The sequence below is a fragment of the Chanodichthys erythropterus genome, chromosome 5 (assembly GCF_024489055.1).
Source record: "Chanodichthys erythropterus isolate Z2021 chromosome 5, ASM2448905v1, whole genome shotgun sequence".
Taxonomy (NCBI): domain Eukaryota; kingdom Metazoa; phylum Chordata; class Actinopteri; order Cypriniformes; family Xenocyprididae; genus Chanodichthys; species Chanodichthys erythropterus.
The window spans coordinates 26,979,563-27,002,680 of NC_090225.1; the positions used below are offsets into that span (position 1 = coordinate 26,979,563).

Sequence of the window (23,118 nt, forward strand, 5' to 3'; positions counted from 1 at the left end):
TCTCTTATCTCCTGTGGGTGGGGGACCAGGTGACCAGCGGACAGTTTGGTGGGGGGGTGGGGGACCCTTTGTAAACATCCCCTTATCCACGCAGCCACTTCAGGTGAGCTCTATGGGGTCACACCCTCCCTGAGCTGAAAGACACAATAGGTAATAACAGCATGATGAATTTGAAACCAAGCTACTGTAAAAGTGCTGTCATTTAAAGGAACAGTTCAACCAAAAATAAACTTTCTGAAATCATTAACTTGCACATTTACCAACCTCTATGACTTTCTTTCGTTCGTCAAACTCAAAAGAAGTTTAGCATAATGTTCCTAGTGCTCTTTTCCACACAACAACAGGGATTGATTGGCATGATTTTGAGGGAAAAAATCCAATTCCAATTTTAAAGAAAAAATAAAAAATTCCAGGTTTGCTGTACTTGTTTGTGGGGCTGTACAATTTGGCCAAAATGTTGTGATTAGATATCAGTATGGCTATTAAAAATAATACTAATAACTATTATTATTATAAATGAAAACAAAACACAAAATATTATTATTGTAATATTTTATTGTAAAATAAAAAAAAAAGAAAAATAATATTTTATTTTACATTTATTTTACAACTGTAAAATTACAATACTAAAATTCATGGCTGTCTTAATTTCTTCATTTTCAAACGTTAAACCATCAAACTTTTATTTTGACAGAAAACCGCAGACAGCCCTTAAAGCTTCTTTTTTTGTTAATAACCGGACAGAACATACATTCACTTAATGAAATGGTAGCCTTTGTGATTTAAGTCTTATCATTATTCCAGTTTTATTTTTGATTAATCCTGCAGTCCTGGGAACTGGCTAACAAACACTGTCAAAAAGAAGCATTATGGATCCATGAAGGTTATCCATTATGTAAAATATGATTCTGTATGATTTTAATGAATTTAGATTTCATAATTTATATGCTGACAATATTCGTTCAAATCTCTTTCATCCATCTTATTACTTAAGTTGCGGCTGGTTATGAGACATGCGCCTACCAGTATTGTTTGGTATGTCAAACTTGCCGATATATTTGCATACACACTGACCTGAATTTAATTTGTAGCCTGCAGTGGAAGGTTTTACATAACACCTACATTTTAATTTAATTCTCACACAAAGATATTGTATGACTTCAGAAAACATATAGTTTTTACATCTGTTAAAGTGTGGATAATTGTCCATTGTCAGTAATCAGAAGTCACTTTCAAACCAAGCAGATCTCTGTTAGGGGGCTTTCAGAATTGGTATGTTTGTTGCGGTACGAGTCCATGCTAGTGTTGTCAAAAGTACCGACTGAAATGTTAAAAATGTTAAAAAGTTTGAGCGCTGTTGAGCGGATTCGTAAACGCCTCTGATTGGCCTTTGTGTTCACGCGCTCATCAGATCTGTCTGTGATTGGCTACAACGATAAACACTTCAAAAACATGTTGTAAATAGTCAACAATGACGCTCTTCACTGAGCGCTTACACAGATACGCACGGAAGCATTTGAAAGCTATTTCAAACTCCCGCTCCCACTTTCAAAATGCTTTCATGTTCAAACACTTCCGTTCCCGTGAGTTGATCATTGTAGCCAATCAGACATATCTGATGAGCGCGTCAACACTTCATTCCACTGTAGAAAAATGAAGCCAAAATGTTCCAGAAATGGCCGTTCTCATCTTGCGCAGTAGTGATCTGCCTATACCATAGACTGTAAAAAAAGATGGACGACGCGACGCCGCTTCCTTCCATTGTATTGAAATGAAGATGAATGGGCGCTGACACGTTACGCAATACGTCAAAAAAAAAAATGTTTGGAGCCTGGGCATGCGCAGAAGGAATCGTCAGTTGAGCCGGAGGCGAAGTCGCGATATCAAACTTCCGCCCAGACGACTGCGTCATCATTCATGTATTTTAAATAGACTATAAAAATTATACACAATTTAAAAGTCTACCTATAAAATAATAGGCTATTCTGTTTCTAGAGCAATAATATTTTTGAAACAGCAAATTCAGTAGATAAAATCAATATAATATGCCACTAGAAACAACTCTAAATCGTCAGAAACGGTCCTGCCATTTTAAATCAAGTTCAACTAACGTTACAGGAGATCGATTGCTGTAATTAGAGTAAGCTATCATTAGTTTTGTCCTGCTAATTATTATTTTATACCCATAAAAATAATAAGTAACTGCCAGATAACGATCACCTGCTTTTTCCCGACATTGTTAACATTAGGTGTGTTATCTTAACTAATAACATTTATTAATTAGCTTATAACACCCATATTTAATGTTAAAGAAAAAAGTTCAGTGATCCGTCAGATCCTGTAGGTCGGTTAGTACAGTTTACTGCTGAACAACTCATTTTGTTGGTGTTAAATAACAAAGAAATCGAAAATTAACAGTTAGTTAATACATCTTCAATCTCCCCTCGAAGCTCCGACAGTCCTCAGACAAGCTGTCAATCAACTTCGAATCATGACGACACGCCCCGTTTTTATAGCATCAAATTGCTAGCTAAAATCTAAATCATCACAAAAACGAACAATTGAATATATATCGGTGTGATAACAACTACCTTAAAAGACCAAAACCATCTTTCAGAAAGTTTTATTTGAAGCAGAATTTATTTTTAAGTTTTCACTGAAGTCTCATTTGACTGCATTGAGAGGGCGGGGTTTATGACCTGTACTGCATCCAGCCTCCAGGGGGCGATCAAAGAGCCCGTGGCTTCACTTTTCAGAACGTATGAGACACACCCGGCCTATACTCAATCGCAAGCACAGCTGTCAATCATGATGTTACACCCCATTTTTATAGCATCAAATAACTAACTAAAATCAGCATGATAAGAACTAACTAAAATGATGGAAACCATCAAAATTATTTCTAATTGGACTTTTTTAGTTTGGCTTACGTCCCATGCGATTACATGGAGAGGGCGTGGTTTATGACCTATACTGCAGCCAGCCACCATGTGGCGATCGAAATGTTTTGGCTTCACTTTTCAGGACGTGTACGGCACACTTGGTTAACACAGCAAATTTGCGTACGTGAATGAAATCTATGTGGGGAAATTTTCACCCTCAACCAAACTCTCAATTTCGCAGATTCCTACTGAAATGGCTGGATTTTGTTTGCATAATTTCATAGTCAACGGTAAATGTGATCTCTCCTTTGCAAACTATTGTGTTTTTGTACTTTATTTCTTATACCATGCTATAATCCCTCCCCCATGCAGACCCCTGTTGTAGACCCTAGGGCCGTCCAGCTCGGCTCTCTCTTTGTGCGCGGTCTGACCTACCTCATCGGAGCCAACAGTGCATGTGGTTTCCCTTTCCCAATGGATGAGCTCATGCCGTGGAAGACCTTTGACGGCCTGCTCTTCCATTCAAAGTATCTGCAAGCCCACTCGGGTTGTGCAAAAGAGGAGCTTCTCGAAGGCAATGTAAGTACAGGAAAAAATGCCATTGGCCCTGTTTACACTTGGTATTAACATCCGGCTTGGATGATACGATCACAAGTGGTCAGTTGAGACAGATACTTACATTTTAATCTCACCGAAAACATGACATTTCAAAGCCACATTTAACCAGCCACACGGAATCCTTGTTTTAGCAAAATGGTTGAATGACAGGTGAGTGGGCGGTCTTGGATGCATCTGAACGGATTGGTATTTACACTACAAATGCAGTGTGGTCGCATCTTCGAATGTGGTTTGGATGATCAGATCACAAAATGTTTTTAGCTCTGACAACTTGTGATCAGATCACCAGAGACTTAATATCAGATGTAAACAGGACCTAGCATGATCCTTGGAATAATATAAAGTGGAATATGCAGCTCTACCGAAGCCTATTAACATGCTGAAAATCAGGGCAATTGAAAATCAGTTCATTGTATGGCCCACACATATTTTGTTTACTGGATTTTGTTTAACTTTGTTTACATGTCTTTGGTTTACTGCAAAACAGTTACAGAATCTCTTTTGTTTTTGATTGCTGTAATGTTTTTTCCAGAGCCAAGGGACCAAAACGTCTAAATTTTTTAACCCACACATATAAACATGGGTTTTTAATTATAAATGCAGTCAGGAACTAACCCAGACTGTGCATGGTCACCTCATGGAGGTCTCCGTACAGACAGAGGGTGCACCTCAATCAGATCCTTAAGTTGTGAATCAGTATATCATGTACATAAATTCGGGCACTGATAAGGACAGTAAGGATGCTGGTTCACTAAACATTTAGACACTGATGGTGTCACTACTGGTATTTATGAACAACTGCAGAACTGATTTTTTTTTTTTTTTTGCTATCTATTTTTTCATGTTATTTAAAGTACATTATGATAAATTCCTTGTTACATATACACTACCGTTCAAACATTTGGGATTGGTAAGATTTTTAATGTTTTTAAAAGAAGTTTTGTCTGCTCACCTAGGCTTAATTTATTTAATAAAAAATACAGTAAAAACGGTAATATTGTGAAATATTATTACAATTTAAAATAACTGTTTTCTATTTGAATATGTTTTACAAAGTAATTTATTCTCGTGTTGGCAAAGCTGAATTTTCAGCATCATTACTCCAGTCTTCAGTGTCACATGATCCTTCAGAAATCATTCTAATATGCTGATTTGTTCCCCAAGAAATATTTGTTATTATTATCAGTGTTGAAAACAGTTGTGTACTTTTTTTTCAGGATTTCTTGATGAATACAAAGTTCAAAAGAACAGTATTTATCTGAAATACAAAGCTTCTGTAGCATTATACACTACCGCTCAAAAGTTTGGGGTCAGTAAGAATTTATTTTTAATTTTTTTTTAAAGAAATGAATACTTTTATTCAGCATTAAATCAATCAAAAGTGGCAGTAAAGACATTTATAATTTTACAAAAGATTAGATTTCAGATAAACACTGTTCTTTTGAACTTTCTATTCATCAAAGAATCCTGAAAAAAAAATATTGTACACAAACATTTTGTACAATTGTACACATCAAATGTTTCTTGAGCAGCAGATCAGCATATTAGAATGATTTCTGAAGGATCATGTGACACTGAAGACTGGAGTAATGATGCTGAAAATTCAGCTTTGCCAACACAAGAATAAATTACATTTTAAAATATTTTCAAATAGAAAACAGTCATTTTAAATTGTAATAATATTTCACAATATTACTGTTTTTACTGTATTTTTAATTAAGTAAATGCACCCTTGGTGAGCAGACGAAACTTCTTTTAAAAACATTAAAAATCTTACTGATCCCAAACTTTTGAGCGGTAGTGTACCTGCAACATTTCAGTCGTAAATAATACTCCCTGATCAGTGTCCTGACTGCTGAACTAGGGAGCTGATTTAGATGCACCCATTGACAGTGGCCCCGAAAAGTACTTTAAAAGGGTTAGTTCACCCCAGAAATAAAAAAAATTCTGTCAGTAATTACTCACCCTCATGTCGTTCCAAACCCATAAGACTTTCAAATTAAAGAACACAAATTAAGATATTTTTAATGAAATTTGGGAGCTTTCTGTGGCTCCATCGACAGCCTACGCAATTTCCTTTTTCAAGCCCCAGAAAGGTAGTAAAGACATCATTCAAAGAAATCCATGTGACTTTAGTGGTGTAACCTCAATTTTATGAAGAGTCATGAGTGATTTGTTTGCACAAAAAACATAATTTACCACTTAATTTACAAAATTTTAATCTCCAATGGGCTAACCCTTTAAAGGTGTTATAAGAATTATTTGAACAATGCTGTTGGACATTGATGATATTTGAAATCAACCCAAATAAACCCACCCCTCTCTTCATTGCTCCGCCTCCAAAACTCACACTCCAATCCTAGCCACCCTGCTTTGAGTCAGTCTCAAACCCCCGGCCCGATCGTCGCTGGCATGTGAGGCGAATGCACTATCAATGACATTAAACACCGCATTCTCTAGCAGACGTCAGTTTTGCAGTGGTTTAACAGCAAAACTCTCACTATGACACACAACAAATTCCTTCATGAAAAATAAAGCGTAGTTGATGAACGAATGACAAGTAGGCACAAAAAATGAGCATACAGTACACAAGAGTAAGAGAGTTCATTTTTAGTCGCACAGCAGCTCCAGACAATCAAAACCCAGTGTACTCACATGATAAGCGAGATCAAAGCAGCCTCCACGTCTGTTTTCAGACCTTCCCTCTTAGCTCTCTCCAGCGCTGGAAAGCTTTTCTAAAATAAACGCGAATCCTAAAGCGCTTGCCCAGTCATAAACCTTCATTCCAGTGATATTCTTTTGAGCTTTTGTATTGTCCCATTTCTCGTTCTGAGGTTTTTTTTCCTTGCTCGTTCTCTCTCCTCGACCATCATACGCCTCCTAATGCTGATTGGTTAGACGTTTGTTGTTGGTATCGGCCCGACTAACTTCCAAACAATGTTTTTGAAATACCCCCTTTAACACCTTGAATGTCTGAAAACTGGAACAGAACTGAATGTCCTTAGGTATAACACTTTTTAAGAGTGTTCAAATATCTTAAGGGACAACTGTATGGATTTGATCAATTATAGATACACATGTTGGATTGAGATTTTTCAAAGTTTATTGTGCATGCATAATGCATTTAAAGTGCAGTAAGTGTTTTCAGAGAATTGCTGTTGAAAATTATAATCAGCACATTTGCTAGATGTCTTTGTGTGTGTGCTGAAAAAAAATTGTGTTTGTTCATAGTCCTGGATATGTAAATAGGAGAGAAAAAAATGGATCGGACCAATGCGTGGAGCACCATAACACTCTTGTAACCAATCAGCAGTAGGGGGTGTATCTGCTCATGATGGGAGAGGAGAAAGGGTGAGATTTGTAAAAAGACTACATAGAGAGATGGCTGAGATATTACCAAAGAGGAAAAGGTCAGAGGAATATAATTGGAGGAAAAAAGGGCAAGAGCTTTAGGACCCGCATTAATGTTGTAAAAGCTTTCCGGCATTGGAGAGACATTAGAGAGCGCGAATCCTGAAAACAGATGCCGAGGTTGCTTTTTTTTCCCCCACTTGATATGTGGAGTAACATTGTTTTTACTGTTTCACAGAACCAAGATTATATGCTGTTGTTGTTGAATCTGATTCATCCATACTTGCTCGAGCTGTCGGATTTGATGGTTGCCTGTGTTGCATAGCGTGTTCATTATTTTGGGGGCGGAGCAATGAAGGGAGGGTAGTGTTTGTTTGGGGGTCGATTTCAAGCATCAACAGTGTTTCTCAGAAATCGCTTACTACACCTTTAAATATCTAATTTGTCTATTGTCTTTTAGCCCTCCTGGATGTCTTTGTTCCTGTCCATCAGAGAGCTGGTGCTGGGAGCCTGCAGGAGGCGCGGCACCCCCGTCCACAGCCGACCGCGCAGACTACAGTACAGAGATGGTGTGGATCACTCTAAATTTCCTTATCTATTTCTTATCCTTCACTTTACTTGATAGAAATGAATTTTCACATTGTGTGGAATTCTACAAAATGGATTTAAACAAAGCAAATTGTTGTAATGCCACTGAGAGCACTTATATTAGCCAGAATTATTTCATAATCAAACAGACAAGAGGCGGTGCATTTGTATACATATTTGAATGATGGACATTTGATTTCTGTGGACATCTGTGAAGCTTTTTGCAGGCGCATATTTTTTGTGGACCTGGTTGTGACTCAAAAAAATGAAATACATGCTAAGACGTCCAGGTTACTTGCATATAAACAATACCCAGAAGCCTTCATAACACCCTCCATCTGGTCTGCGACAGTGGAAACAATCTGTTTGGCACACTATTTTAGATTGAAGGGATGCTTTGTCATAACAAGAATAATTCTGGGTTACTTTTTATAGGTAGCAATCTATATTAAGTAACATAACAAGACAACAAAATTATAACGTGGTGGCTGTTACAAACTCCTTGAGCCCCTTTTGCATTTTACCACCATCCAGAGTTTTGTGGTTCTGTTCTAAGATTAAAAGAGAACTTATGGTGAAATTGTCTCCATCTGGTTTCCCTCTTGATGTCGACCAGCTCATGAACTCCTCGTGTTTTGTCTTACAGGCAATAGACTGTTTTTTATCATCAGATATTTTGGTCGGATTACGGCAGACTGGCCATGTTTTGAATCTTAAGGTTTTTCCTGTTAGATTGATGTTCTTTTGTTTATACTCGTTTTTGGTCGTCTGGAATTCCAGCTAGTTTATTTTGTCATATGCTGTTCCTAGAGCATCTGTTGTGCACAACATGTTTTGTAACTTCATAACAATCTGAAGAATCGACTGGGGGATTTTGTAGGAAATGCTTGTTGGGCCTTTTTTTCATGAATACAGTACAGAACCTGGTCTGAAACTTTCTTTTTTTCTTTTTCTTTTTTTTCTTCAACTAATTGTCTGTGAAAAGAGGCACCAAAATTTGGGCCATGTTTAAATGCAGTTTAAACCCATATGTTTGTGATTTTTATAATTTCCTAACAAAGATCATTAAAAAAATATCATTATTTTTATATACAACATTTTTAAAATAAAAAAATTAAAGTTGCAAGTAACAGCATTGCAAATTTTGCCAAATGTTTGTAGTTATTGATAAGTATATTTATATATTAATTAAATAAAAATATTTCTATAAACATTTTTCTTGCAATAACAGAGTTGAATGGGTAAAATTATTTGGTAACAAGTGATGTGTGTTATATGGAAGCTTGTTTCCACCATGGAATAAAAAAATATAAAAGATAATTGTGACTTTAATCTCACATTTCTGACTTTTTTCTCACCATTGTGAGTATACAAAAAAGTCAGAATTGTGAGATAAAGTATCAGTTACCTTTTTATATATTTTTTTTTATTAATTGGCGGAAACAAGCTTCCACAGTGTTATCTATCTAACATATAATTCTTATAACAAAAAACAAACAAACAAACAAACAAAACATGCAATTTATTTCTCTAATGCTTTGAACACCAAAGTCTAAAGAGTTAAAAATCCAAAACTGAAACAAAATCCTACGATCCCACAATTGCCCTGAAAACCGAAACGAGTTTATATTTCAGTGTGGTGATTCTGACAGTTTGTCGTCTATTCTCATTTCTTTTCTACTTCCTAAACTTCGCCTCTGTTCCCTGATGTTAATTCACCCTATTATTTCTCTGTCACTAAGAGGATTGTTTTGAATCTCAGATGGCCTAAAGTGTCAATTGCGAGATGCTGTCGGGCTAGACGTATAAAAAGTCTGGTTTTAATTTATGTGCGTTTGAGGCAGTAATCATTGCCTCAGTCTTTTGGGGACGTGGTGGTGAAGTTCAGCCTTCAGAATTGTACGTTTTATGTTTCCAGTGATGCTCCACTGCAAATACTAATTGTGAGAGAGTCAAACCTCCAATTAAAACTGCATATAAATGCTTCTTTTATTTCTTCAGTGAGGCCTGTGGAGGTTGATGATCTGTGTGGAGAGAGACGACCCCAGCTCCATCATACCACACAGCAGGAGTCCAGACAGCAGCCTGCAGCTTCAACACACTACCAGCAAGGTATACACAGCACACAAACACTTTCACTGGCATAAACAGAATTAAAGCTTAGAAGAACAAAGCTTGTATGGGTCATATTTATGTTTTTAATATTAAGAAGTTCGTTTGGTACATGATAAATAATAAGTGTAATGTCTTCCATAGGTTATAGACCAAGACATCCAAAGAGAGGAAGGTATCAGCTTGCACCTAGGTGAGCTCTATAATTTCAACAAAACTCAATATGCATCAGTGTGAACCTGCTATCTGTCTACAGTGCTCAGCGTAAGTGAGTGCACCCCCTTTGAAAAGTAACATTTTAAACAAAATCTCAGTGAACACAAAAACAATTTCCAAAATGTTGACAAGACTGAGTTTTATATAACATCTGTTTAACTTATAACATGAAAGTAAGGTTAATAATATAACATATAAAATGTAGATTACACATTTTTCAGTTTTACTCAAATTAGGGTGATGCAAAAATGAGTACACCGCACTGAAAGTCTCTCGAGCAAAGCTAAATTTTAGAATACAAATGTCTAATTTAACAAGAATTCAACCACAGGTGAGTCTAATTATTCATTACACAGGTGTCCAGCAGACAGTTGACTATAAAAGGGTGTTAAAACCCCTTCCCATTTCAGCAATGGCACCACATGGAACAGAAATGTCACAAGACCTGAGAAAGAAAATAATTTCTTTACACCAGAAAGGTGAAGGCTACAAGACGATCAGCAAAGCTTTACTTATCAGTCAGAATACTGTAGCAAAAGTGGTACAAAAATTAAAAAAAGAAAAAAAAAAAAGATGGAACTGCAACCATCTCACAGAGATGTCCAGGTCATCCACAGAAGTTAACACCTCGACAGGAGCGTCTTCTGACGAGAAGGGTTGAAGAAAATTGGCACTGCAGTTATCTAAAGAAGTAGAAAGCCAAACTGGGGTGACTATTTCCCGTGACACAATACGGCGTACACTGCAGAGGAATGGGATGCATGCGTGCCGTCCACAAAAGAAGCCTATCCTAAAGCCCAGGCACAAAAAAGCCCTCCTAGTGTTTTCCAGGGCCCATGCTGACAAAGATGAAGACTACTGGGACTCTATACTCTGGAGTGATGAGACCAAGATAAATGTTTTTGGACTGATGGCTTCAAAACTGTATGGCGTCACAAAGGTGAGGAATACAAAGAAAAATGCATGGTGCCTACAGTGAAACATGGTGGTGTCAGTGTCCTTATGTGGGGATGCATGAGTGCTGCTGGTGTCGTTTCATTGACGGCATCATGAATTCACAGATGTACTGCTCTATACTGAAAGAGAAGATGCTACCATCACTCCGTGCCCTTGGTCGTCGTGCACTTTTCCAACATGACAATGATCCTAAACACACATCTAAGGCCACTGTTGGATTTCTGAAGAAGAACAGGGTGAAAGTGATTCAGTGGCTCCTGATCTGAACCCAATCGAACACCTATGGGGAATTCTGAAGAGACAAGTTGAGCATCACTCTCCATCCAGCATCCAGTCTCTAAAAGAAGTCATTCTTGAAGAATGGAAAAAGATAGTTGTTGCAAAATGTCGCCAACTTGTTCATTCCATGCCTAGAAGACTTGGTGCTGTCATTAAAAATCATGGAGGCCAGACAAAGTACTAGATGTAGTAGTTTTTGTTGTGGGGGTGTACTCATTTTTTCATCACCCTCATTGGAGTAAAACTGAAAAATGTGTAATCTAAGTTATGTTATTAACCTTACTTTCATGTTATAAGTTAAACACATGTTATATTAAACTTCGTCTTGTCAACATTTTGGAAATTGTTTTTGTTCATTGAGAGTTACTTTTCAAAAGGGGTGCACTCATTTACGCTGAACATTGTGTCTGTCTGTCTGTCTGTCTAAAGTTTATTGATGTATCTACCTACATCAAAGTTTGTCCTGACAAACTCTACTTTTGTAGTCAACAGTATGCCATTATTAGTATTATCATCAATATACTTCTAATCTGCATCGATAACTGAAATTACTTTTCTTTGTTTTGTTATAGATGGCCCAAGTCTCAAAACTAAACAACACAGACTGATGAAAAATAAATGACTCTTGTGGAAAGAATAGTCCCCCACAGAACAAAGCACTTATGAACTGCATTATCAGATGTTAATGTTCATGTCCATGTTCTTGGACACCTTAATGGTGTCCAACTGTTATAATAAAAGATTTTGCCCCACCCCCTTCATACATTTCTTCAGATAATTAGTGACAGATGTCTTTGCAGTATTAATGCATCACTCAAAAACATGAAATTGTACTTGAATGTGCAGATTTACTAGGCAGATAGGGATAAACCTCCCATTCTGTGTTCAGTGATATCCTGAAAAGCCCTCAGAATTATATCTTATAGTGAGATTACAGTCTTTTTTCTTTTCCATGTGGATGATATGAATCAGTGACCAAAATGGAAGCTTCTTAAACTGTGTGCCAAACCCATTCATTCGGCTCAGACCCTAATTAGTATCAGATGATCTCTTACCTTTCAACTGCTGGTTTGACGTTGACTCCAGTTGTTTGCAGTTAAAAAGATTTTTTTTGTCTCCCTCAACACATTTAGATTCTAGATTTTCAAGCAGCCATCCTTTAAAAAATTGTTAATAATAATGTGTCATAGCATTGAAAGTCGCGGTCAATGTGATAAAAAGTAGCCGGATAAAGAGATTTTTGGACAGAATTGTGGTTCTGGCATATCATGACCCACTTCAACCTCATGTTTTGTTGAAACACTGTCCATCATGTCTGTATGTTCTAGTATTGCGTAAACTTTTTATGTTTGTTCATGCACCATTTTATGTCATGCAAACATTAAAAAACTACCTAATATTACAACTATTACATGAATATATTTTAAATTGTAATGTATTTCTTTGATGTCAAAGATGAATTTTCAGCATCATTACTCAGTCTTCAGTGTCACATGATCCTTCATAAATCATTCTAATATGCTGATTTACTGCTCAGAAAACATCTTAAAATCATGTCAGTGTTGAAAAGTTTTTGATACAAAACGATACACTACCATTTAAAAATGTGGGGTAAGTAGGACTAAAAAAGAAATAAATTTTCATTATTGTTCATAGAAATAAATTTGTATTCATCAAGGATGCATTAAATTGCTTAAAAGTGGCAGTAAAGACATTTATAATCTTCTAGTATTTCTATTTCAAATAAATGCTGTTCTTTTGAACTTTCTGTTGTTTATCAAAGAATCCTGAAAAAAATGTATCACTGTTTCAACAAAAATATCAAGCAGCAAAAAACATTATTAATAATTGGGGACCAATAATAATTGATAGTAATAATAATAATAATTGAGCTCCAAATCAGCATATTAGAATTGCTTCTGAAAGATCATGTCACACTGAAGACTGCAGTAATGGTAACTTCTTTCAAAAACATAAAAAAAAATCAGAATTATTCCAAATTTTTGACCCGTAGTGTGAAAAAACACCATTGTGATACTTGTGATTTATTGACTTGATTATGATGAAACTCATGACCCAGTTCAAAAGTTCTGTGGATGAATTTATTACAATACAGATAATGAGCTGTTTTTTGTCTGTTTCTCACTTTGCTCTTAAGGCTGTGAATCAGTCCCCCTGCTAGGTATTGTTAAACACCCCAGAGCGGAAATAGGATATGGAGAAAGTTCCATAGCTTAAGTGGTCAAAGCACAGCTCTTCCCCTTATCTACACAGAATGAAAGCCACAGGAATGAAAAACAGTACTATACAAACACGTGACTTGGCGAGAAATGGCTAGAGCATATAGACACAGCAGGAAATGAAGGCGACAGATTTATTCATGCAAAAAACAAGAGCAGACTGACGAACCTTTGGCAACTGAAAAGACTCAAGTGTTTGAAATCGACAGTAGGGGATCATTGAAAATTGAAAACCATGTTAATGTAGTTAATGCAATGTGAACTAAAATGAACAAACAATGAACTGTATTTTCACAGTAACAAATGTATTGTTCATGTTAGTTAATACATTAACTAATGTTTAACTAGTGAACCTTATTGTAAAGTGTTACTGATAATTTTTTCAGGAAGTGATTTTCTCTTGAACACATGGGATGGAAAAGTTGCTTTATTCTAAAATGTTTTTTGTGACATTCTGATTTTGCATACAACTTTGAATGGAAATTAGGCTTGCTGCAATAGTTGGAGTTACCTGTGTTCAGCCTCAACACTGGTTACATCACTTGCCCACTGCTGCACCGCCCGTCACCGTCATTTAGATTTTTTTGCAATAAAATAGTTCAGTTAGCGAAAAGACACTACAATTAAAAACTGAACGTGTCTGCTCAATTCAGCCTGAGCCGAACGAGAGTCGCAGCACAGATCAGCAGCAGGACTGAATTCTCACCGTCACATCCCTAATGGAAACATATCCTAAATACAGTCCTAAAATAAAGCATATAGAGTATATGAAGAGTGTTAAGACTTTCTATAGCAACAGAGCACTAGCAAAACCAACATTATAAACTTTTATACAAGATTGGCTGGTCGTTGAGTCCTTTTTTTTTTTTTATCATCATGGCTCTGTTGAATAGGTTTATATGTTATTGCTAAACATCAGTTTTCTTTACGGAGAAAATGAGTATTAATTTTTTCTGGAACCCAACAGTTGTGCTTCAATGGAAAGGGCTGGGATGTTTCTTATGCAAATGTAACATTGAATGAAGTTATTTTTAAGTGTACAGAATCATTTCCTGTGCAGCGTTTTGCTTTGATTCTAAATCTGTTTGCTCAGCCTTCCCCGTCCTGGCACGGGCCGGGTGCCGATTGTGTATCCAGCCCTTTTTTAAACTAAATAAATAAAACCACTAGATTAGCAACACTACAACACATTGTCCTTGTCATCTGTTTAATTATAGCGTATGTCTGAATGTGTGCACTAATGGTAAATATAGCCTCTATTCTCATGGCAGTGTGGTCACAGCTCAGCGGGCTGACGCTGGAGTTAGCGTGAGGGTGATTCGCTGCCGGCTCGGTGAGGGTGGGCGGCAGTCGCCTCTGCAGCCTCAGCAGGGAACAGAGCGTTTGTTCTGCAGCAGGCGCTATAGGGTGGAGGTGGGGACACACGCTGCCACAAGAAGCCAGACTTTGGCACGCTGTCATCACTGTTTCCTTCACAGAGCACGAGAGAGACGGAGGGAGGGAAAGCAGGCATGATGGAGCCAACAATTATCTGGCGCTCTGTCCCTCACATATTCTTTTTCTCCTCGTGAAATTGAGGGCAGGAGGGGCTGCTTTTTTTGAGTCTGGGGTCTCAATTGGGGAAAGACATCTGGCTATAACAGTTCTGGTCAATTTTTTTTCAAGTTTCTTCTATTAATTTAAGGTATTTTTTTATGCAGCAATCTTCTATTTTGAGGTCTCTAGCACAGTTAGCCAAATGTCAGCTATCTAAAAATCTTGTAATTGTAATAGATTATAAGACTTTTTTTTTGGTGATACCATTTGGTACTTATCCTAGCAGAAACCACTTGAGTATTGTATTGTTGTATTGTAACCATCTCAGATGACCAGAATGCAATTTTATTTGTCTGATTGGTTACTGTAATAATGTATGAAAATGTTATTGGAACGTGTAACAAAGTTAAAGGCTCAGGGAAGGAGGATGCGGGAACTGGTGAACATTCAAGATAATTTGAATAATAAAATAATCACAAACAACAAAACTAAAGTAAAGCAGCAGCCCCTCATGGATGACTGCTGTATAAACTAAAACAAAACACCAATGTAAAGGCGTGGTCCTCTCTCCTTTTATCCTTCTGGAGCTTCTCCGTGAGACTCGAGGCTGGTGTGGCGCAGGTGACGCACATTAACACTCGTGCCACTAGCCTCGCTCTGTTCCCACGGCTTTTGGCCGCGCCCTGCTCGCCACATGCCTCCATCCTATTGCAGGCTGGGGGGCACCCTTGACACTATGCTCTACTTCCACCCCCCACCTGGGGCAGAGGACAGACGAGGCGAGAGAACAGGAGATGGAAAGATGAGGAGGGACAGAGGAATAGAGAGAAATAAAATTCTTGGTCCAGTTTTCTGACCACACTGCTGTCAGCGGAGAGGCCCCTCACTTACAGTGCTATGAGATGGCACTTGATGCTCCTCTGTGGATGGCTTTCTACTCCTCTGCCCCCTGGGGGATGACAACGGCTCCTCCAGAAATGGGGTGCCCGTCAGCGAGCCCCTCGCTCTGCCTGCTCCTCCCCATCATGGTGGACGGAAGCAGGTCTGGCCTCCGGTGAATGGCGGCAATTCCTCTGTCCCCTCACGGATAGGAGCCTTCCCTCCTTGGTCAAGGCGGACGGCAGCTAGCTTCCGTCCCACATCCATCACTCCAGCACCACCGCCTCGGGCAGCCACTTGTAGACTTCACTCTTTCTTGCTCCCCGACCTCCTCAACACAGCATGCCCCCTCCGCAGCAAGGGCTCTTCAACAGCGTGTCCCTCCTTCGTCCTGGGTTTTGGCACCAATGTAACAAAGTTAAAGGCTCAGGGAAGAAGGAGGTGGGAACCGGCACCTCACGGATGACTGCCACATAAACTAAAACAAAACACCAACATAAAGTCCAGACCTGGGCCTCTCTCATCCATCCATGCATTGGTACTAGACGCTCCTCTGTGGATGGCTTTCTACTCCTCCGCCCCTGGGAGATGACAATGGCTCCTCCAGTTATGGGGTGCCCGTCAGCGAGCCCCCTGTTCTCTCGCTCTGCCTGCTCCTCCACAACATGGTCGGTTGGCAACATGTCTGGCCTCCGGCGAACGGTGGCAACTCCTTCGTCACCCTTAAGGATGGCAGCCACCCCTTCTTGACCCAGAGGTCGAGCTTCCATCCCATGTCCATCACTTCAGCACCACCGCCTCGGGCAGCCACTTGTACACTACGCTCTTTCGTGCTCCCCGACCTCCTCAACACAGCAAGCTCCCTCCGCAACAAGGGCTCTTCAACAGCGTGTCCCTCCTGGGTTTTGGCTTCAATGTAACAAAGTTAAAGGCTCAGGGAAGGATGAAGGTGGGAACCGGCACCTCACGTATGACTGCCACATAAACTAAAACAAAACACCAACATGAAGACAAGACCTGGGCCTCTCTCATCCACCCATGCATTGGTACTAGACGCTCCTCTGTGGATGGCTTTCTACTCCTCCACCCCTGGGAGATGACAACGGCTCCTCCAGCTATGGGGTTCCCGTCAGCGAGCCCCCCGTTCTCTCGCTCTGCCTGCTCCTCCCCAACATGGCGGTTGGCAACATTTCTGGCCTCCGGCGAACAGTGGCAACTCCTTCTTCCCCTTAAGGATGACAGCCACCCCTCCTTGACCCAGAGGTTGAGCTTCCATCCCATGTCCATCGCTTCAGCACCACCACCTCGGGCAGCCACTTGTAGACTACGCTCTTTCAAGCTCCCCGACCTCCTCAACACAGCAAGCTCCCTCCGCAGCAAGGGCTCTTCAACAGCGCGTCCCTCCTTCCTCCTGGGTTTTGGCACCAATGTAACAAAGTTAAAGGCTCAGGGAAGGAGGAGGCGGGAACCGGCGAATGTTCAACATAACTTTAAAAATAAAATAAACATAAAAAACAAAATGAAAGTAAAGCGGCGGCCCCTCACAGACAACTGCCGCATAAACTAAATCAAAACACTAATGTTAAGTCTAGGCCTGTTAAGTCTCATCCTTCATTGCCGTCACTCCTCCTTTTATCTTTCCGAAGCTCCTCTGTGGGACTCGAGACCAGTGTGATGCACAGGTGATGGTCATTAACACTCGCGCCACCGGCCTCGCTCCATTCCTACGGCTCTCGGCCCCGTCCTGCTTGCCACAGAACACTTGTCAACTTACTATACCATTCAAAAGTATTCTCTTATGATGACCAAGTCTGCATTTATTTATCACAAATTTTGTAACAATGTAAAAGTCTTCTGCCACTTTTTATCAATTGTCTTTGCTAAATAAAATAAATTTCTTTTAAAAAGAAACTTTTGAAAGGTAGTGTATAAAAAGTGTAAGTATTTCTTATGACACCCTAAATCTTTTGTTTTGACTCAAAGTTTTATTGGGGGAGCCAGAACCCTCCAAACCAAAGCTGTTGTGTTTCATGATAATAATGTAATCGTACACCATGAGGACACAGACATGTTTGCTTGACGATGGTGGTGGTAATGATGTTGATTGTTGGATCTGTTTTCAGTAATAACCACCCTCCCGTGACTTCTCTTTTGGTTTTTGAGTCAAAACACAAAGTCGTTCCGTAGTTAAAAATGACCAACTGTCACAGTCTCGGAAGACCTATAATTGCTTCCTGACCAAAATAAAAACGGCCATCTAATATGACTGCTGCATCAGATAGTGTGTTATGATTAGCTGTGGGGATTTATCTCTCTTTTGAGACCACTGCTTAAAATGCACAAAATTGCTTTCCAAGATTCTAAAAATACGGGTCTACTGAATACATATTTAGCCACTGATATTTACGGAAGAAGCTATGAATAGAGAACTGTAAAACTCAGGAACCGGCCGCAGATTTACTCTTGCCGTAATTGTATGTGGACTCACACCAAGATTCAAACCAACAAAAGAAAAATAGACAACTATACTCAGTGCCTTTGGCTTTTTTGTTTTGTTTTTTTTGGACTAGGGATGTGCAATTCACATGACTAATGCTTACAAACCTTCATAGAACTTTGTTTCTTTGCTGAAATGTATTTCTGATATAGACATGCCAGTGTAGAGAATATGGAAGTAAAACTTCAGAACTTCATTCTTTAAAATTACCAATAACCAAATGTCATCTATCTTAAAAACTTATATTTACGTTTATAACAAATTTTTTAACATTACTATTTATGTTTTTGCCAATGTGCCATCTAATACTGATCCAAGTGTAAACCACTCAAGCAGTTAACTGTTGGTACAGTAAAGGTGCGGTCACATTCGCCGTTGTTCGATGAATTTCCTCAAAATCCAGTCATTTCAATAGGAATCTGTGTGACCAGAAATTCCACTTGAGGGCGAAATATTTCCTCACATAGATTAGGTTCAAATTGGCCACATGGATTTGTTGTGTTGACCAAAAAAGCTGCTTGGTTTGAAAGTGACCCGGAGTTGGGCTTCATACATCGCTACACTGTTGATACTAGAAAGTGGACTTTTTTTGCCCGCAAATTTTGCCAAAAATTCACTGTGAATGCACCTTAAATGTGACTGTAACGAGGTCAGTAGACGTGGGAAGAAGGAGGCGGGAACCGGCGAACATTCAACAAAACTTTAAGAAGGAGGCGGGAACCGGCGAACATTCAACAAAACTTTAAGAAGGAGGCGGGAACCGGCGAACATTCAACAAAACTTTAATCTCAAAATAAACAAACAAAACAAAATTAATGCCGGCAGACCCTCGCGGACGTCTGCCAGCCACACAAACATAATAAACCATAAAATAAAGTCCAGGCCTGGTCCTCTCTCGTCCTTCACTGTAGTCGCTCCTCCTTTTATGCCTCCGGAGCTCCTCCGTGAGAGACTCGAGATGACGCTCATTATCACTCGCGTCACCGGCCTCGCGCAGTTCCCTCACGGCTCTCGCCCGCCCTGCTCGTCACATACCCCCAACGCCCCTCGCACGCCGGGGGGTACTCCCGCGACTGCGCTTACTCCCCCCCCCGGGGCCTGTCTCGGCGGCCGCAGCACCTGGGGGTAAGGACAGACAAGACGAGAGAAAGGAGACGGAAGCAAGGGGAGCGACAGGACGAGAGAGGGGAGAGAGGAAAAAGAAGAAAAAAAAAAAAATTCTTGGTCCGGTTCCCCGACACACTGCAGCTCGGTCCTCAGCCTGCCAAGAGGCTCTTCTTCGTGGTGCCATGCGGTGGCACTGGATGCTCGGTGGACGGCCCGATCCTCGACCGCCTCCTGGCAGCCGGCGATGGCTCCTCCGGCTGAGGGCAGCTGGCAGCGAGTTCCCCGCCCCCTGCTCCTCCCCTTCATGGCGGACGGCAGCAGGCTCCGGCCCACGGCAGACGGCGGCGACTCCTCCGCTCCCTCCAGGTCCAGGACGGCAGCCACCCCACCTCGTCCCAGGAGCACGGCATCCGGATCTCCATCCCACCTTTCACAAGGCTCCAGCACCACCGTCTCGGGCAGCCTCTCGCGTCTACACACACTCCCGCGCTGCCCGAACTCCGCAGCACCGCGATCCCCCTCAGCAGCGAGGGCTCTTCGACAGCATGTCCCTCCTTCCTCCCGGGTTTCGGCACCAATGTAACAGAGGCATATCATAAAAATCTAACTTTTTCCTTGTTTGAGCTATAATCGGGTCTCCGGTGCATCTACCAACCCAGAAAACGTGGAAAAGGACAACCCAGTAACTTTGTTTTGGCAAGCCTTTCTCTGCAAGCCCTCCCACGGCCCTGCCCTTTTGCAAGCGAAAAACGGTGTACCAGTTCTAAGACAATGGCAAAAGTTCTGTTGTTGGCTGCACAGTCTTGTTAGCTTGGATAGCCTGCAAGTTGACCCTGGCAAGCTTGATTGCTAAAATAGGAGCGTTTCTGTCCAAGCGATATTTTTGAAAAAATATTAGACCATTCACAGCATTTTATAGCAATCATAAACGTTAACCTGGTGTGTATGGCTCTGTTTAGTATGCTATGTATAGTGGGCGTCCATATGGGTTTTGCACATAAGATTAACATGACGGTACATGTTAGTGGATGAGTTGAATCAACTCCACAGCAACTACATAAATTTATCCACTAACCATTCAGAAACAAAAACTTCTTCTGAGTCTCTCCATCAGTGTCGACTCCGGTTTGAACAATGTAAGGCTGAACACCGTTACTGACAATCCTCATTTTGGCTGCGTGAGATTCTCCAGCTTTTGTTGTTTTTGAGCAACCGATGCGCAAAATGTTAAAGTGCTGCCCTCTTTTGGAAAAAGCAGCAGCTCATTTGCATTTAAAGGGACACACACAAAAACGTGTTTTTGCTCACACCCAAATAGGGGCAAAATTGACAAGCTATAATAAATGATCTGTGGGGGATTTTGACCTGAAACTTCACAGACACTTTCTGGGGACACCAGAGACTTACATTACATCTTGTGAAAAGGGGCATAAAAGGTCCCCTTTAACTCTCAGGCGAGCACATTTTTGTTAATTTGTCCTTTTGGACTGAGATATTAGACATTTCGGTTACACTTTATAAGTACTGAGTAATAACAATTAACCACATGTACTTGCTATAGGGTTAGGATTAGGGTTTGGTTTAGGGTTAGACACATATAGTTATGCATAATTTATAGTTATTACTACAGTAACTACATGTAATATGTGTAACAAGCACACTGTAAAATAAAGTGTTACCGACATTTCTATTGAAACAGTCCTCATGTAATTTATTGAATTAAAAAGGAAAAATACTTCTTAAGGCCCGTTCACACCAAGGACGATGACTATAATGATAAAGATAGTTCTAAAAATCGTTCTAATTATAAAAGAATTGCAGAATCCACACCAAAACTATAACGGTAATGGCAGAGAGAAATTGTATTGTTAGAATCACTTTCAGAATGTTGTTTTTTTTTCAGCTGCTAAATTATAAAAACATTGACAGCCAATCAGAGTCCATCCTGCTTCAAAGAGCTCAAGCATTTAAAGTGGAATACGACAAAACTGCAGTGTGTGCTTAGAACGCTATCGTCCACTCATCATTAATATGGTTATCATTAGAGTTATCTTTATAGTCATTGTTCTTGGTGAGAACAGGCCTTTACCCTTATTTTATTATTATCTATAATTCTAAGATACATATAATTTTAGATTCAATGACACATTTTGAATCTGAACTCCAATGAGATTTCAGAGATTCTGCTAAAAGTTCCTTTTGTGTTCCACCTTAAAAATAATAGCACACAACTTTGGAACAATGTGAAAGGGACAGTTCACCCAAAAATAAAATTTGTGTCCTTGTTTACCTTCATGTTGTTCCAAACTTCCATGACTTTCTTCTGTGGAACAGACAAGAAGACATTTTGGGAAATGTAGGCTACCAGTATTTTGTTTTTGTCTTTTGTCCATAAAATAGCACATAGTGGTAACTGAAACTTTTTGGCTACCAACATTCTTCAAAATATCTTTTTGTGTGTGTGTGTGTGTGTGTGTGTGTGTGTGTGTGTGTGTGTGTGTGTGTGTGTGTGTGTGTGTGTGTGTGTGTGTGTGTGTGTGTGTGTGTGTGTGTGTGTGTGTGTGTGTGTGTGTGTGTGTGTGTCGCAGAAGAAGGTAATACAGGATTGGAATGACATGAAGGTGAGTAAATGATGTCAGAATTTTCATTTTTGGCTGTTATATCCATTTTAGAAAGTATATAGGGTCAGTTTAGATGTCATATTGACCTTAAACTTTGGGCTTTGTTTGGATCTTTCGTGATTTTACCGCAGTGACCTGTTGCTGTCTGTTGAGGCATGTCGAGTCATGACATGAAACCATCCCCACCTCCTCAGAAGTGGCATAAAATCTCTCAAGGGGAACAAGAGAGCTGTATATCAGTCATTGTGAACAGCACGGCCCTCCTCTGTCCCAGACCCCCATGTGAAATACGGCCCTTACGCCTAGCTTGGTTAAGTAAAGTGTGTGGAGAAATGCGAGGGACTCTTAGTAATTTGCCTTTAAAGAGATTTTGCACTGCTATTCACCGCTTCGGGCTAATCTCTCTTTGTGATACGTAACAATGCGGTGCCAAATGAGGAGGAAATGTCAGGTTATGTTTCAGAGCCGGCCTCCTTCCCACCCTCCATCTGTAGTAATGGCCTCGGCTCATTGGAACATATGTTGCCTGTTGCACACACACCATCTGTTCACTTCGACTGATGAAGTGATCCTGTTGCCACGGCGATCGGGCCATTCAGTGAACGGACCCTGGAAAGAGTTTCCTTTTTTCCCCTCTTCATGTGTGTGCAGAGGAACGCGTCTCACAACAAGGTCACGTAAAGGTTTGTTGTTGTTGACCTGTGTGTTCTGCAGCGATCGAACTGACCCCTCTTGAGTCGGTGACGACTGTGAGCAGCACTCGAAACAAACATCCCCATCAGATGTTTAGATTTTGCTTTTTTTTTTTTTTTTTTTGTATTGTTTACTGCTCAAAATGATTTTGTTTCTTGTGAAATGTTGCTGTGATGTCATGTAGGAATTTTGAAGTGTCACAGAGATTCTACTGGCTGAAGTTCATGCCCTCAGACTAAATTTTCTTTTTTTTTTTTTTTTTTACTGTAAAAGAAATTGTCATTATTTACTCATACTCATGTCATTCCAAACCTCTATTATGTATTTTCTTCTATTAAAGAAGAATGTTTCAACTGTTTTTGTCCATCTATTGAAAGTCACAACAGGGTTCCCACTCGTCCTGGAAAACCTGGAAAATTGATGACAAACTTTCCAGTCCTGGAAAATTAGAGAAAATGTAAAATGTCCTGGAAAATCTTGTAGTTGTCCTGAAAAAATATTTTTTTAAAAAGTTCTTGGTTTTTTCTTTAGTCGAGACCAAA

The 23,118-nt window shown here is 39.9% G+C and overlaps 1 protein-coding gene across 3 annotated transcripts in view; it reads left to right on the plus strand.

Moving 5' to 3' along the window:
- The window catches only part of fam120b (family with sequence similarity 120 member B), a 28,044-nt gene extending 13,638 nt beyond the window's left edge, over nucleotides 1–14,406 (plus strand). For all 3 annotated transcript variants that reach the window (XM_067386758.1, XM_067386757.1, XM_067386756.1), the window contains exons 7-11: nucleotides 3,255–3,461; nucleotides 7,312–7,420; nucleotides 9,441–9,551; nucleotides 9,696–9,744; nucleotides 11,576–14,406. In XM_067386758.1, the coding sequence (XP_067242859.1) occupies nucleotides 3,255–3,461; nucleotides 7,312–7,420; nucleotides 9,441–9,551; nucleotides 9,696–9,744; nucleotides 11,576–11,597 (498 nt within the window). In that variant the 3' untranslated portion in view covers nucleotides 11,598–14,406. The remainder of the gene's footprint in view (nucleotides 1–3,254; nucleotides 3,462–7,311; nucleotides 7,421–9,440; nucleotides 9,552–9,695; nucleotides 9,745–11,575) is intronic.
- The last annotated feature ends 8,712 nt before the right edge of the window (nucleotides 14,407–23,118 follow it).